General features: G+C 42.0%; 1 protein-coding gene across 2 annotated transcripts; it reads right to left on the bottom strand.

Annotated features, from left to right (window-relative positions):
* Nucleotides 1-1,502: 1,502 nt before the first annotated feature.
* On the bottom strand, nt 1,503-5,492 carry LOC123150621 (uncharacterized). 2 transcript variants are annotated; one of them, XR_006475245.1, is made up of 4 exons: nt 5,221-5,492; nt 4,500-4,627; nt 2,065-2,454; nt 1,506-1,917 (listed from the first exon to the last, which is right to left on the bottom strand). XR_006475245.1 is itself a non-coding variant. In XM_044570461.1 (3 exons), the coding sequence occupies exons 1-3, from the start codon at nt 5,425-5,427 to the stop codon at nt 2,295-2,297; spliced, it is 495 nt and encodes a 164-aa protein (XP_044426396.1). In that variant the 5' UTR covers nt 5,428-5,492; the 3' UTR covers nt 1,503-2,294. The 2 variants fall into 2 exon arrangements, 1 of the variants encoding a protein (XP_044426396.1); XM_044570461.1 differs by having other exon boundaries at nt 1,503-2,454.
* Nucleotides 5,493-17,960: the final 12,468 nt, after the last annotated feature.

Raw genomic sequence — 17,960 nt, 5'->3', positions numbered from 1 at the left:
AGTTCACCAAGTTAACAAAAGGTTTATCAATTTTTTAAAAAGTTCACCGTTATGAAAATAAGTTCACCATTTTGAAAAAAAGTTCACTGTTTTGAGAAAAGTTCATCGATTTGGAAAAAGTTCATCGATTTTGACGTAAAAGTTCATCAACTAGGAAAGAAGTTTATCAATTTTGAAAAAAGTTCACCATTATGAAAAAAGTTCACCGTTTTGTAAAAAAGTTCATCAATTTGAAAATAGTTCGTCGGTTTTGAAGAAAAAGTTCATCAAGTAGAAAAAAGTTTTATCAATTTTAAAAAAAGTTCATAGATTTGAAAAATGGTTCATCAATCTAAAAAAAGTTCATCGACTTGAAATAAAGTTCACAAAAAAATAAAGTTCACGAAAATAGTTCATCAATTTTGAAGAAAAAATCATCGATTTCAAAAAAGTTCATTGATTTTAAATAAAAGTTCATCAATCTGAAAATAGTTCATAGAATTTGAAAAAAAATTCACGCATTTGAAAAAGAAATACAGAATGGGAAACAGAAAAAAAACTGTTCCAAAAAAAACGGTTCCCAAAAGTGGGGGATTCCGCGACCGTGACAAAGAATAAACCAAACATGACAGTACTGACACATATCAAGGCTTATCGTAGTGGTTGGTGCGTTGCTCTTTGAACCTAGAGATCCTAGGTTCGAATGTACTGCAACGGGCGCAGCGGGCGCCTTTCAGGATTTGCCCGCCTTAAGGGTGTGTTCAGTTCAGGTAACCGACTGGAATTGAACGGGTTGGACCTGTTCCTAGGCCTCGTTCGTTCGTGCGTTTGGTACACAACTGGAACGGTAACCAACTCGTGCCCCCAAACCGAATATTCGGCCAAGATCCGGAACCTGCTCGTACCTCCAAATCGATGGAACGACGCGGAACCACTCGCTCTCACATCTCGCTTCCGAAACCCCCTCGTCGTGCGCCGCTTCTCCCTCGTCTCTTGTTCTCTCGATCTGCACCGCCAGCTCTCCTCTCTCAACCTGCGCCGCCTCCACCTCGTCTCTTCCTCTCTCGATGTGCCCCACAGCAAGGGAATAGGATGGGGTGATAGACCGACCAAAAGCAGGTGCGGCGGGCGAGTGGTTGAGGAGCGGCGGCAAGCATCGACGTCTAGTTCCGATTCAGATGGGATCCTGGGCATAGCAACAGTGCCAAGCAGCAGTATTAGGTAGCAATGGCAGATCGGCGGCGAGCAATTTGACGGGGAGCAGAGCAGCGGCGGCCAGCTCGCCTCCCTTCCTGTCGCTTGGGTGGCTGTGGGTGAAGCTTGAGTACGGCCTGCAGGTGGTGGCGATGATTTGGCGGGCGGCGGGGTTGGATTAGCGGCCACACCTATGCAACGACGGAGCCCAAACCTGGCCAGATAGCATTGCTCGTTTACTGCTCGTGTATAACTTGAAAATGGGCAGGTGTTTAATACAAATGAATACGATACAACTTTGAATAAATTGCAACTGAAAATGCAAAATAGTGATGTGAAAATTTTATACATATGCTATTGGAAACATCACCATTCCTATACAAGTAATTTGAATTAAATTCATCACATTCTAATATTTTATCTGCTCAACCAAACACTAAGACGGAACCATTCCATTCCATCTCGTTATCTCCACCAAACACAAGAACGGAACCGTTCCATTCCAGTGAAATGTAACCATTACATTTCATTCCACTTGGTTCCTCAACCAAACACACCCTAAGCGCTCCCGAAGAGAACTGGCGCTCACAGAAGAACTAGTGGGCGAAAATCACCAAAAAAAAACGTGCGTCACGGGGAGTCGAATTCAGGCCACACCTTTCGCGTGAGATAATGCACACTGCTAGACAATTCGCCTACTAGTGTTTGATTGCAGCGCCCACTACTTAAGAAAGTTCATCGAATCTGGAAAAAATTCAGCGGATTTAAGAAAAAGTTCATCAAAATAGAAAAGAAAGTCATCAAATTTGAAAAAAGTACATCAAAATTTAAAAAGGAAAGGAAAAAAGAAAAAGAAGGAAAGAATAAAAGAAGGGAAATGTTGCTTCTTACCAGACCCGGCTGGGTGGTGGGTTGGTAAATGTAGCGTGGTAACACGAGGGAGGTCTCTAGTTTGATTCACCAGGAGCGCATTGTACCCCTAAAAAAACCAGGAGCGCATTGATTTTGCGATTTAACAAATGAGAAGAAAAAAAAAAGGGCCGGCCCAGCTGGCGGGAAGTGGTATGCATTGCAGGCGCCCATTAATGACTCGTTAACGGGCGCCTACATGGAGTTTCATCTCAAAAAATATAAAAAAAGGCTGCATAGAGTGAGAAACTAGACTGGGAAGCTGAATCATAATTGGGAAACACTTTCCTACAGACATCTGTTGAGAAGCATTCTTCAGACCCGTCGCGGACGCCGTTGATTTGTATTTTGATCTCGCGGTTGAGATATGCCCTGAAATCAAGCCCAATATTAATCATCTGATTTTATGGCCCACGCCCTATAATCTCTCCTTAAATTAAACGCCCCAACTAACTCTCCCATCTCTCCTGCCCATCCGTGCATATCGCCAAGGTCGCCATGCCCCTGGTCACTACTCTCACCCCCAGCACGAGGTTCAGATCCACCCATCTGCGGCCTCCATTCCACCTCGTCCGGCGGCTGCGCGAAGACGCGTAATTTAATCTGTATGGACGCTTCTTTGCCTATTGTTTTAAGTATATAAATATAGATAGATTATCTATTTATTATATACTTAAAACAATAGCAAAGAAGCCACTATGCGTCCATACAGATTAAATTATCTTAACCATTAATGTTTAGTTGTAAACGGTCAAGATCTAAAGATATAAGTGTTACATACAAATATTGTGTGCGTGCTTTGATTTAAATAATAAAGTCTGTCATGTAGGTATCTACTTATGATGGAAAGTACAACCAAAATTATGTACAAGGAGGGACGCCTTTAGATATTTAATGCCATCACGTCAAAAAGGGAAGCAAATCCCGTTTGGACACTAATATGAGAAAAAACAATAAAGGCATGTACAATGATTGATAAAATAGTCTTATCTTAAATCTTGCATGCAATTTAGAAATAACAAAAAAAAGTGTCTATAATGGATCATCTCTTAGCCTAAACTTCAATAACTAGCTATTCCTAAAAGGATCTGTGTAGGACACATCCAGATGTGATATAATTATGTCACATCTAAGATGACATCACCCTATTTGTAGCCCTCTTGATTGCACCTGTTTGTTCCGTTGTTCGATTGTTTGTCACCCAGGCCTTCCCCCGTCGTTGCTCGTCCTTTTTAGTTTGACGCTTCAAGGGCTGGGCCATCGCCAAATCCTATTGTACCAGGAGGTTTCGAACCCGCAACGTCGCGGTTAAGTGCGCGACGCGATGACCACCACGCCACTCGTCGTTCTACGGACAAGTACTTTTCTTACCTCTTTTCTTCTCTCCTTTCTTTTTTCCTTTTTTTCCTTTTCTTCCATTTTTTTCTTTTTTATTATCTATTCTTTCCTTTTTCTAATTCGACGAAAAAAGTTCACCGGATTTCATGAACTATTTTCAACTTCGATAAACTTTTTGCAAAATTTGATGAACTATTTTTCAATTTTGATGAGCTTTTTCTAAATTCGATGAACTTTTTTCAAATGCGGTGAACATCTTTTTCAAATTCAATGAACTTTTTTTCAAATTTGGTGAAGTTTTTTGAAAATGCGATGATTTTTTCCAAAATTCTATGAACTTTTTTTTAAATTTGATGAATTTTTTTTAATTTCGATGAACTTTTTTCAAATTTGATAAAACTTTTTTCAATTTTCTGAACTTTTTTTTAAGAATTGATGAACTAGTTTTCAAAATCAATGGACTTGTTTTTCAAAATCAATGAACTTTTCAACTAATTTTCAGAATTACGCTAATGTTCCACTAAAAGAACGGTTAAGTAGCACTTTTTCCTAGTTGCTTAACAACAGAATGTGTTTGGTGTAGTGGTCCCTGCGTTAGTGGAAAAAAAGACGTGTGATCATGAGGTCGGATCCCAGCTTTCGTACTTTTTCTTCAAGTTTATTTTTTCGCGTCGTGGTTCACTTGGGCCGGCCCAGTAGCGAGATGCTTCGAGCGCCCGAACTCGGAACCGGCGCTGAAGGCGCCAGCGAGGAGCTCCCTAGGCCATCCCCCTCTTCCTCCTGGGGCCAAGGCCTTTTGTTTGTTTGTTCTAAAAAAAAATCTTGGGACCAGATGCAGGCCTTGTGCGACTCCAGGTCTGGGCACTTTTTGTCTCAAAAAAAAAGTCTGGGCACTCTGCTTGTAAACAAGCTTCATAGAAAAGGTGGCAAAAAAAAAGTGGGGCGTTTTTTTGTCAGGTGATGATGATCTTGCCCCTGCCACCAACCCAAAGAACACACACACAAGAAATTGAAGATCTGGAACAAAGGAACAGAGAAACTTGCAGGAGATAAAAATGCCGGGCAGTGGTGCCTCTTACAGGGTGGGTTTTCTGAATCTTCCTTTCAAGATCCTTCTGTGTGATATGCTTCTTCTGAACCCCATCCGAATATCAGCATAATTTTGCTTGTTTCTTTCTTGATGGAACAAAAAAAATTGGTGGTTGGTCTGTGACAAAAAATTGATAGTGAACAGCATCTAGATGAGAGCCTGAATCAGTTGTGTTGTGGCAAAAATAAAGAGAGACAAAAAACTCATATCTAGATCCAGTGTGTGGCAGGTTTTTTAGCTAGATGTCAGAAGTGGTAGCTGTAGCAGAGATTGAGAGATCTAGATAAATTGACTGAACCAATAATTCAGTTTTCTGAATCTTTTACATACAGTGTGTATATAGTTAGATACAGCATGCAGTAAGTGAGAAAAAACAGAGGGAGAAAAACTTCAATTATTCATATATATTCCTCCCATTATTTAGTATCACAAACATGATGTTCAGCTGGTATGAATCTAACAAATTCAGTCAACAAATTCTCTAACGGATTCAGTCTCTATCAAAAAAATTCCTGGCTCAATGAATCAAAATCCTCATCCCCTACTGCCCAACTCCCTAGTTCCCAACCTTACCTACACAAAACTCACCAGCAAGCCGACGGGTTCTACAGTTCAAATCGCGGCGCTGAGTTGAACTGAGCTGAACCAAAGTGGAACTCTGCATACAAACGAACTAAAATCGATATAGCGTGAGGTGGAATTGGTCTTACTCGCTCGGCGGCGCAGAGATCGGGGGCCTGCTGATGGCGGAGGGCGCGTCGCCCGCACGGAGCTCGTCGACGGTACAGATGGCGGGGGGTTTGTCGGGCGCGCGAAAGCTCCTGTACGGTGGGGATGGTGGGTGGCTTGTCGTGCGCGCGAAGCTCCTGTATGGTGGGGATGGCGGGTGGCTCGTCGGCGGCGACATGGCAGGCCATCGTCTTCGATGTACTCGCCCCCGTCTCTTCCCTGCTCTCTCTCCCACCGATTCAAACAGTGCCAGCCAAACAAAAACCAAAAATGCTAAACGTGGAGGTTGTTACAAGAGCTTTACGGGGACCCTTTCCACTAATTCGTTGCGTCCCCCCGATTTTGGACGAGACTTGTCTGCTCCCCCGTCATGTGCCCATCCGTGCTTTCGTCTATGTGGCTTGATTTGATTGGAACAAAATAAAGCCCGGCCCCATCCCCTTAAAATCAGGAGGAGATGATTAGATTAGAAAGAAAAAAAGGAAAAAGACAACCGTAGGATTAAGTGGAAGCCCGGATGGAAGTACGGAAAGGGAGCTGGCAAGCCGAATCCCCTGATTTTCAGGTGGGTGGGCCCTCTCCCTCCCCTTAATCTAATGATAATTTGCCAGCTTAAACATGTCCCGTAAAACCCTGTAAGGGTCCGTCACTGTAGCATTACTGAATAAAAACAGAGCCGCACAATTTAGTGTTATCCGTTGTAACGTTGGACATCTTGCAGAAAACCACTTCGAAAAAATAAGCAATATAATTTGATTCAAAAATTGGCATGTATGCTCCTACAAAAATAGAGTTAGGTTGTTTGTGTAAAAAATAATGATTATACAATATTGATCATAGTAAAAACTACGGGCTAAAAAATTGCAGTTATATTAAAAACAAAGTAGAAATCTTTTTTTCTCTTATGGAAAGTACCTTGTGAATTTTTATTCCATCAAAAAAGAAAAAAATATCTATCAAAAATGGAATAGTTGCCTCCCCCCCCCCCCCCCCCCCCCCGCGCGCGACAAACACACACAGACGGAAAACATGCTCCCCCTCCCGAGTTGCATATTGATAGTTGACTTGCAGTTGGTTGAATGGAGGGAGGGGGGTCCTGAACAAACACACACAAACACCACCGCGAGTCGATGCTTGACTTGCAATTGGGGTCGTACAAAAACAAAGTCTCCCCTTCCCCTCTAGTTGCAAGTCAATGCTCGACTAGCAACTGGGGCTCGTACAAACAAACTCCCCCCCCCCCCAGTTGTGACTCGATGTTAGACTCGCAACTCGGGCCGTGACAAACACACACACACCCTAGTTGCGAGTCGATGGTCGGCTTGTAACTGGGGCCCCAACAAATACACAATCTTAGTTGAGAGTTGATGGGTCAGCTTGCAAACTATGGGCCCTAACAAACACAAACACCCTTGTGTTGCAAGTCAATGGTTGGGTTGCAACTAGTGTCCCCACAAAACACACACGCTCTTAGTTGTGAGTCGATGGTCGACATGCAACTGGGGACTCTCGACAAGCACACACTCCCCTAGTTGCGATCCTGTGATTAACAAGCAACTGGGGACCCCAACACACACACACACCCTTAATTACGACTAGATGGTCGGCTTGTAGCTGGGGGCTCACACACACACACACAACACACACACACACACACACACACACACACACACACACACACACACACACACTTAATTGCGAGTCAATGTCGACATGCAATTGGGGACCCTCGACAAACACACACTCCCCTGCTTGCAAGTCAATGGTTGACATGCAACTAAGGACCCTCGACAAATACAAACACCCTAAGTTGTGAGTGATGGTCGGCTTGCAACTAGGCGCCACGACAAAACACATACACCCTTAGTTGCGAGTCGATGGTTGACATGCAACTGGGGACCCCGACAAACATACACACCCCCTAGTTGTGAGTCGATGGTCGACATGTAACTAGGGACCATCGACAAACACACACACACACACACACTAGTTGCGAGTCGATGGTCGACATGCAACTAGGGACCCTCGACAAACACACACACCCTAGTTGCGAGTCGATGGTCGACATGCAACTGGGGACCCTTGACAAACACGCGCTCCGCTATTTCCTAGTTGATGGTTAACATGCAACTGGGAAACCTCGACAAAAGACACACACACACACACTTACCCCCTAGTTGTGAGTCGATGATTGACATGCAATTGGGGACCCTTGGCAAACACACACACATACCCTTAGTTACGAGTTGATGGTTGGCTTGCAACTAGGTGCCACGACAAAAAACACACCCACCCTAGTTGTGAGTCGATGGTCGGCATGCAACTGGGAACCCTCGACAAAACACACACACACACACACACACACACACATCCTTGGTTGCGAGTTGATGGGCGGCTTGCAACTAGGGGCCATGACAAAACACACACACGCACGCAACCCCCCTAATTGTGAGTCGATGGTCAACTTGCGACTGGGGGTCCTCAACAAAAACACACTCCCTAGTTGCGAGTCGATGGTTGACATGCAACTGCAGACCCTCGACAAGAAGACACCCCCTAGTTGTGAATCGGTTATCGACATGCAACTGGGGATCCTCGACAAACACACACACACACACACACACACACATCCTTAGTTGCGAGTTGATGGGCGGCTTGCAATTGGGGGCCACGAGCAACTGGGGGTCCTCAACAAACACACACCCCCTAGTTGCAAGTCGACGGTTAACATGCAACTGGGGACCCTTGGCAAAAAGACACACACACACAAACACACACACACACACACAAACAAACACACACGCGTGCACACACGCACACACACACATCCTTAGTTGTGAGTCGATGAGCGGCTTGCAACTAGGGGCCACGACAAAACACACACACACACACACACACCCTAGTTGCGAGCATAGTTTAAAAACCCGGACCGGACCGGCGGTCGAACCGGAAAAAACCGGAACCGGCAGCCTCATCGGGTTTTTAAGCTAATAAGACCGATATGCAATCAAACCGGAAAAAACCGATCGAACAAGCCGGTTTTCTGGAAAACCGGTGAAAAACCCGGGTAATTGAACCGGGAAAAACTAGGAAAAAAGTTTTAATAGAAATTGGGAAAATGGGGTTCGATCCAATGGCATGTGAGTAGTAGGCGGGGCCTGCCCATGGCCCAATAACCAACTTGGTTGTGCTACTTTGTTGTCCACTACATGGTTATAATTTTATTTGACCATTGTTTCACTCTATATTAGCACATATATTAATCAATATATATTATTTTATTTCTTAAAAAACCAACAATCGAACCGGTGAATGATACGTCTCCAACGTATCTACTTTTCCAAACACTTTTGTCCTTATTTTGGACTCTAACTTGTATGATTTGAATGGAACTAACCCGGACTGACACTGTTTTCAGCAGAATTGCCATGATATTGTTTTATGTGTAGAAAACAAAAGTTCTCGGAATGACCTGAAACTCCATGGAATACCTTACAATAAATAATAAAAAATCATTGCCAAAGAAGAAGACCAGGGGGCCCACACCCTTCTCACGAGGGTGGGGCCCCCCTAGGGCGCGCCCCCCTACCTCGTGGGCCCCCTGTTGCGTCTCCAACTCCAACTCCACCTTCATATAACTGCTTTCGGGGAGATAAAAATATGAGAGAAGAAATCATCGCGTTTTACGATACGGAGCCGCCGCCAAGCCCTAAAACCTCTCGGGAGGGCTGATCTGGAGTCCGTTCGGGGCTCTAGAGAGGGGGATTCGTCGCCGTCGTCGTCATCAACCATCCCCCATCACCAATTTCATGATGTTCACCGCCGTGCGTGAGTAATTCCATCGTAGGCTTGCTGGACGGTGATGGGTAGGATGAGATTCATCATGTAATCGAGTTAGTTTTGTTAGGGTTTGATCCCTAGTATTTGATACGTCTCCGTTGTATCTATAATTTTTGATTGTTCCATGCCAATATTATTCAACTTTCATATACTTTTGGCAACTTTTTATACTATTTTTGGGACTAACATATTGATCCAGTGCCCAGTGCCAGTTCCTGTTTCGCAGAATATCCATATCAAACGGTGTCCAAACGGAATAAAAACTGACGGAATATTTTTCGGAATATATATGATTTTTGGGAAGAAGAATCCACGCGAGACGATGCTCGAGGGGCCCACGAGGTAGGGGGCGCGCCCCAGGGTGTCAGGCGCGCCCCTGACCCTCGTCGCCACCCCGTATGGCGGTTGGAGCCCTTCTTTTGCCGCAAGAAAGCTAATATCCCGATAGAGATCGTGTTAAAATTTCAGCCCAATCAGAGTTACGGATCTCCGGAAATATAAGAAACGGTGAAAGGGAAGAATCTGAGAACACAGAAACAGAGAGAGACAGAGAGACAGGTCCAATCTCGGAGGGGCTCTCGCCCCTCCCGTGCCATGGAGGCCATGGACCAGAGGGGAAACCCTTCTCCAATCTAGGGAGGAGATCAAGGAAGAATAAGAAGGAGGGGGGCTCTCTCCCCCTCGCTTCCGGTGGCACCGGAGTGCCACCGGGGGCCATCATCATCACCGCGATCTACACCAACACCTCCGCCATCTTCACCAACATCTCCATCACCTTCCCCCCTCTATCTACAGCAGTCCACTCTCCCACAACCCGCTGTACCCTCTACTTGAACATGATGCTTTATGCTTCATATTATTATCCAATGATGTGTTGCCATCCTATGATGTCTGAGTAGATTTTCGTTGTCCTATCGGTGGTTGATGAATTGCTATGATTGATTTAATTTGCTTGTGGTTATGTTGCTGTCCTTTGGTGCCCATCATATGAGCGCGCGCGTGGATCACACCATAGGGTTAGTTGTATGTTGATAGGACTATGTATTGGAGGGCAAGAGTGACAGAAGCTTCAACTTAGCATAGAAATTAATGCATACAGGATTGAAGGGGGACCAATATATCTTAATGCTATGGTTGGGTTTTACCTTAATGAACATTAGTAGTTGCGGATGCTTGCTAATAGTTCCAATCATAAGTGCATAGAATTCCAAGTAAGGGATGACATGCTAGCAATGGCCTCTCCCACATAATACTTGCTATCGATCTAGTAAGGTAGTCAATTGCTTAGGGGCAATTTAGCAACTCCTACCACCACTTTTCCACACTCTCTATATTTACTTTAGTTGCTTCTTTACCTTAACAGCCCCTAGTTTTATTTTTGTGCTCTTTATTATCTTGCAAACCTATCCAACAACACCTACAAAGTACTTCTAGTTTCATACTTGTTCTAGGTAAAGCGAACATCAAGCGTGCGTAGGGTTGTATCGGTGGTCGATAGAACTTGAGGGAATATTTGTTCTACCTTTAGCTCCTCGTTGGGTTCAACACTCTTACCTATCGAAAACTGTTGCGATCCCCTATACTTGTGGGTTATCAAGACCTTTTTCTGGCGCCATTGCTGGGGAGCAATAGCGTGGGGTGAATATTCTCGTGTGTGCTTGTTTGCTTTATCACTAAGTAATTTTTATTTGTTGTTCTTAGTTGTTTTCTATCTTTAGTTATGGGTAGGAAACACAAAATACCAAAAAATTTAGTTGTACCTACTGAACCAATGGTTGAAGAACCACCCAAAATCTATCACACTGTTGAAGCTTATTACTTGGATCATCTTCGATCCCTTTGTGCTCGTGCCGAAACCCCAACTAGCTTAGTTGAGGGCAAATCTTTAGATGAGCATGCTTGTTATGTGCGACACCGCATATCTGAAGAAGGGAAACTATTATGGAGTCAAATTCAACGTTTGCAATGCTATGCTTGGAATTTATGTGAATTATATGATTTTACTTGTTGTTCTGAAAACCCTAAGAAACACCTTCCCTACCAATGTGAGTTTATTGATAATGGAATCTTATCTTCTTATGCTAAAGGTGTTTATAGTTACTATGATGTTCAACAAATTGAAGAATTTGTTGCTTTTGAGGGTGCTTATGAAATTGCTTCTTTGATTGAAAAGTATGATGCTACTTTTCATAAATCTGAAAATTTTGCAATACTTAAATATTGCTATGATAATTATGCTTCTAATACCTATGTTAAACAATATATTGAGAAATACTCCGCTGTCCAAGAAGAGACCAATATTTTGCAGGAGTCTATGGAAGAAGAAGTTGATGACACTGTGAGCTCATTGGATGAAAAAGATGAGGAGGAGAGCGAAGAACAAAAGGAGGAAGAGCAGATTGATCACCCGTGCCCACCTTATAATGAGAGTAACTCTTCAACTCATACATTGTTTAATTCCCCTTCGTGCTTACCGAAGGATGATTGCTATGATGACTGTTATGATCCCTTTGATTCTCTTGAAATATCCCTTTTTGATGATGCTTGCTATGCTTGTGGCCAAGATGCCAATATGAATGATCCTTATGGAGATGAACTTGCTATAGTTCCTTATGTTAAACATGAAGTTGTTGCTATTGCACCCACGCATGATAGTCCTATTATCTTTTTGAATTCTCCCAACTACACTATATCGGAAAAGTTTGCACTTATTAAGGATTATATTGATGGGTTGCCTTTTAACGTTGCACATGATGATTTCGATAAATATAATATGCATGTGCTTGCTGCTCCTACTTGCAATTATTATGAGAGAGGAACTATATCTCCACCTCTCTATGTTTCCAACATGATAAAATTGCAAGAAACTGTTTATAGTATGCATTGGCCTTTACTAGGTGTGCATGAATTGTTCTTTTATGACATGCCGATGCATAGGAAGAGAGTTAGACTTCGTCATTGCTTGATATATGTTGCTTTGTGCTCACTACTAAATTGCAAATCATTGTTAATTAAAATTGGCTTTGATATACCTTGGGATCCGGGTGGATTCACTACTTGAGCACTATATGCCTAGCTTAATGGCTTTAAAGAAAGCGCTGCCAGGGAGACAACCTGGAAGTTTTAGAGAGTCATTTATTTCTGTTGAGTGCTTTCATATAGTTTAAAAACAACAAAAATAAAGAGGGGAACCCAAAACTTTTCAAAAAGGAAAGTGAAAGTGAGAAAGATAAGCACTGTTGAAGTGGGAGAGCTCCTTGAACTTTGTTCATGCTCACGGCAACTTTGTGAATCTTGATTACAGAAACTTTTCAACAAAAATAATTACCCCCTTGTACAATTCCATTGTATTATAAAAATAATGTGCCAAGGTTTGCCTTTAGGATGTTTACATTTGCTTGATGGTTTGTACGGTGCAGGACAGAAACTTTGGCTGTAGTGCGCGATTTTACATTTTTAGCTAGAACGTCAAATGGTTCTGATTATTTTTGCACTGTCTTCCTATACAAATTGTTTATTTTTCCTAATTTTGGTAGAATTTTTCAAGTATCAGAAGTATGGTGAATGTTCAGATTGCTACAGACTGTTCTGTTTTAGACAGATTCTGTTTTTGATGCATAGTTTGCTTGTTTTGATGAAATTATCGATTCATATCAGTGGATTAAGCCATGAAAAAGTTATATTACAGTAGACACAATGAAAAAACAAAATATGAATTGGTTTGCAACAGTACTTAGAGTAGTGATTTGCTTTATTATACTAACGGATCTTACCGAGTTTTCTGTTGAAGTTTTGTGTGGATGAAGTGTTCGATGATCGAGAAGGTCTCGATGTGAGAAGAAGGAAGAGAGGAAAGAGCTCAAGCTTGGGGATGCCCGAGGCACCCCAAGTAAATATTCAAGGAGAGTCAAGCATCTAAGCTTGGGATGATGGGAAGGCATCCCCTCTTTCTTCAACAAATATCGGTATGTTTTCGGATTCGTTTCGTTCATGCGATATGTGCAAGTCTTGGAGCGTCTTTTGCATTTAGTTTTCATTTTATTTTTATGCACCATGCTGGTATGAGATAGTCCTTGGTTGATTTATAGAATGCTATTTGCACTTCACTTATATCTTTTGAGTATGGCTTTATAGAATGCTTCATGTGCTTCACTTATATCATTTGAAGTTTGGATTGCCTGTTTCTCTTTACATAGAAAACCGCTATTTGTAGAATGCTCTTTTGCTTCACTTAGATTGTTAGAGCACGGGCATATCTTTTGTAGAAAGAATTAAACTCTCTTGCTTCACTTATATCTATTTAGAGAGATGACAAGAATTGGTCATTCACATGGTTAGTCATAAAATCCTACATAAAACTTGTAGATCACTGAATATGATATGTTTGATTCCTTGCAGTAGTTTTGCGATATAAAGCTGGTGATATTAGAGTCATGCTAGTGAGTAGTTGTGGATTGTAGAAATACTTGTGTTGAAGTTTGTGATTCCCGTAGCATGCACGTATGGTGAACTGTTATGTGATGAAGTAGGAGCATGATTTATTTATTGATTGTCTTCCTTATGAGTGGCGGTCGGGGACGAGCGATGGTCTTTTCCTACCAATCTATCCCCCTAGGAGCATGCGTGTAGTACTTTGTTTCGATGACTAATAGATTTTTGCAATAAGTATGTGAGTTCTTTATGACTAATGTTGAGTCCATGGATTATACGCACTCTCACCCTTCCACCATTGCTAGCCTCTCTAGTACCGCGCAACTTTCGCCGGTACCATAAACCCATCGTATACCTTCCTCAAAACAGCCACCATACCTACCTATTATGGCATTTCCATAGCCATTCCAAGAGATATTGCCATGCAACTTCCATCATCATCATATACATGACTTGAGTATTCATTGTCATATTGGTTTGCATGATCGTAAGATAGCTAGCATGATGTCATCGCAACGCTAGATCATTGCACATCCCGGTACACTGCCGGAGGCATTCATATAGAGTCATATCTTTGTTCTAGATATCAAGTTGTAATATTGAGTTGTAAGTAAATAAAATTGTGATGATCATCATTATTAGGACATTGCCCCAGTGAGGAAAGGATGATGGAGACTATGATTCCCCCACAAGTCGGGATGAGACTCCGGACGAAAAAATCAATATATATATATATATATATATATATATATATATATATATATATATATATATATATATATATATATATATATATATATATATATATATAAAGGAGAAAGGCCAAAAAAAGAGAAGGCCCAAAACAAAATAAAACAAAAAAATGAGAGAAAAAGAGAGAAGGGGCAATGTTGCTATCCTTTTACCACACTTGTGCTTCAAAGTAGCACCATGTTCTTCATATAGAGAGTCTCTTGAGTTATCACTTTCATATACTAGTGGGAATTTTTATTATAGAACTTGGCTTGTATATTCCGATGATGGGCTTCCTCAAATGCCCGAGGTCTTCATGAGCAAGCAAGTTGGATGCACACCCACTTAGTTTCAGTTGGAGCTTTCATACACTTATAGCTTTAGTGCATCCGTTGCATGGCAATCCCTACTCACTCACATTGATATCTATTGATGGGCATCTCCATAGCCCGTTGATACGCCTAGTTGATGTGAGACTATCTTCTCCTTTTTGTCTTCTCCACCATCATATTCTATTCCACCTATAGTGCTATGTCCATGGCTCACGCTCATGTATTGCGTGAAAGTTGAAAAGGTTTGAGAACGTCAAAAGTATGAAACAATTGCTTGGCTTGTCATCGGGGTTGTGCATGATGTGAATATTTTGTGTGGTGAAGATGGAGCATAGCCAGACTATATGATTTTGTAGGGATAACTTTCTTTGGCCATGTTATTTTGAAAAGACATGATTGCTTTATTAGTGGGCTTGAAGTATTATTGTTTTTATGTCAAATGATAGACTATTGCTTTGAATCACTCGTGTCTAAATATTCATGCCATGATTAGATATGTGATCAAGATTATGCTAGGTAGCATTCCACATCAAAAATTATTTTTTATCATTTACCTACTCAAGGACGAGCAGGAATTAAGCTTGGGAATGCTGATACGTCTCCGTCGTATCTATAATTTTTGATTGTTTCATGCCAATATTATTCAACTTTCATATACTTTTGGCAACTTTTTATACTATTTTTGGGACTAACATATTGATCCAGTGCCCAGTGCCAGTTCCTGTTTGTTGCATGTTTTTTGTTTCGCAGAATATCCATATCAAACGGTGTCCAAACAGAATAAAAACCGATGGAGATTTTTTTGGAATATATATAATTTTTGGGAAGAAGAATCCACGCGAGACATTGCTCAAGGGGCCCACGAGGTAGGGGGCGCACCCCTGACCCTCGTGGCCACCCCGTAAGGCGGTTGGAGCCCTTCTTGCGCCGCAAGAAAGCCAATATCCAGATAGAGATCGTGTTAAAATTTCAGCCCAATCGGAGTTACGGATCTCCAGGAATATAAGAAACGGTGAAAGGGAAGAATCTGAGAACACAGAAACAGAGAGACACAGAGAGACAAGTCCAATCTCGGAGGGGCTCTCGCCCCTCCCGTGCCATGGAGGTCATGGACCAGAGGGGAAATCCTTCTCCCATCTAGGGAGGAGGTCAAGGAAGAATAAGAAGGAGGGCGGCTCTCTCCCCCTCGCTTCCGGTGGCACCGGAGTGCCACCGGGGGCCATCATCATCACCGCGATCTACACCAACACCTCCGCCATCTTCACCAACATCTCCATCACCTTCCCCCCTGTATCTATAGAGGTCCACTCTCCCGCAACCTGCTGTACCCTCTACTTGAACATGATGCTTTATGCTGCATATTATTATCCAATGATGTGTTGCCATCCTATGATGTCTGGGTAGATTTTCGTTGTCCTATCGGTGGTTGATGAATTGCTATGATTGATTTAATTTGCTTGTGGTTATGTTGCTGTACTTTGGTGCCCATCATATGAGCGCGCGCATGGATCACCCCATAGGGTTATTTGTATGTTGATAGGACTATGTATTGGAGGGTAAGAGTGACAGAAGCTTCAACCTAGCATAGAAATTGATGCATACGAGATTGAAGGGGGACCAATATATCTTAATGCTATGGTTGGGTTTTACCTTAATGAACATCAGTAGTTGCGGATGCTTGCTAATAGTTCCATCATAAGTGCATAGAATTCCAAGTAAGGGATGACATGCTAGCAGTGGCCTCTCCCACATAATACTTGCTATCGGTCTAGTAAGATAGTCAATTGCTTGGGGGCAATTTCGCAACTCCTACAACCACTTTTCCACACTCGCTATATTTACTTTAGTTGCTTCTTTACCTTAACAGCCCCTAGTTTTATTTTTGTGCTCTTTATTATCTTGCAAACCTATCCAACAACACCTACAAAGTACTTCTAGTTTCATACTTGTTCTAGGTAAAGCGAACGTCAAGCGTGCGTAGGGTTGTATCGGTGGTCGATAGAACTTGAGGGAATATTTGTTCTACCTTTAGCTCCTCGTTGGGTTCGACACTCTTACTTATCGAAAACTATTGCGATCCCCTATACTTGTGGGTTATCAGTATCCACTATGTTCTGAGATTGATGTTGCTATGACTTTGCTATGCTTAATGCTTGTCACTAGGGCCCGAGTGCCAAGATTTCAGATCTGAACCTATTATGTTTTCATCAATATATGAGAGTTCTAGATCCTATCTTGCAAGTCTATAGTCACCTATTATGTGTTATGATCTGTTAACCCCGAAGTGACAATAATCGGGATACTTACCGGTGATGACCATAGTTTGAGGAGTTCATGTATTCACTATGTGCTAATGCTTTGTTCCGGTTCTCTATTAAAAGGAGGCCTTAATACCCCTTAGTTTCCATTAGGACCCCGCTGCCATGAGAGGGTAGGACAAAAGATGTCATGCAAGTTCTTTTCCATAAGCACGTATGACTATATTCGGAATACATGCCTACATTACATTGATGAACTGGAGCTAGTTCTATGTCACCCTATGTTATGACTGTTACATGATGAACCACATCCGGCATAATTATCCATCATTGATCCGATGCCTACGAGCTTTCCATATACTGGTTTACGCTTATTTACTTTCCTGTTGCTATTGTTACAATCACTACAAAATACCAAAAACATTACTTTGCTTTCGTTACTCTTTTGTTATTGTTACCATCACTATCATTTTACTTTGCTAGTATACACTTTGCTGTAGATACTAAGTTTCCAGGTGTGGTTGAATTGACAACTCAGCTACTAATACTTGAGAATATTCTTTGGATCCCCTTGTATCGAATCAATAAATTTGGGTTGAATACTCTACCCTCGAAAGCTATTGCGATCCCCTATACTTGTGGGTTATCAAGACTAATTTCTGGTGCCGTTGCCGGGGAGCATTGAAGGAAATATGCCCTAGAGGCAATAATAATGTTATTATTTTATTTCCTTATATCATGATAAATGTTTATTATTCATGCTAGAATTGTATTATCCGGAAACATAATACTTGTGTGAATACATAGACAAACCAAACGTCACTAGTATGCCTCTACTTGACTAGCTCGTTAATCAAAGATGGTTATGTTTCCTAACCATAGACATGTGTTGTCATTTGATTAATGGGATCACATCATTAGGAGAACGATGTGATTGACATGACCCATTCCATTAGCTTAGCACCCGATCGTTTAGTATGTTGCTATTGCTTTCTTCATGACTTATACATGTTCCTATGACTATGAGATTATGCAACTCCCGTTTACCGGAGGAACACTTTGTGTGCTACCAAACGTCACAACGTAACTGGGTGATTATAAAGGAGCTCTACAGGTGTCTCCAAAGGT

This window comes from Triticum aestivum, chromosome 7A (assembly GCF_018294505.1).
Source record: "Triticum aestivum cultivar Chinese Spring chromosome 7A, IWGSC CS RefSeq v2.1, whole genome shotgun sequence".
NCBI classification, from domain to species: Eukaryota; Viridiplantae; Streptophyta; class Magnoliopsida; order Poales; family Poaceae; genus Triticum; species Triticum aestivum.
Note: the sequence above shows the minus strand (reverse complement) of the source record. Positions and strands in the feature narration are given on the sequence as shown.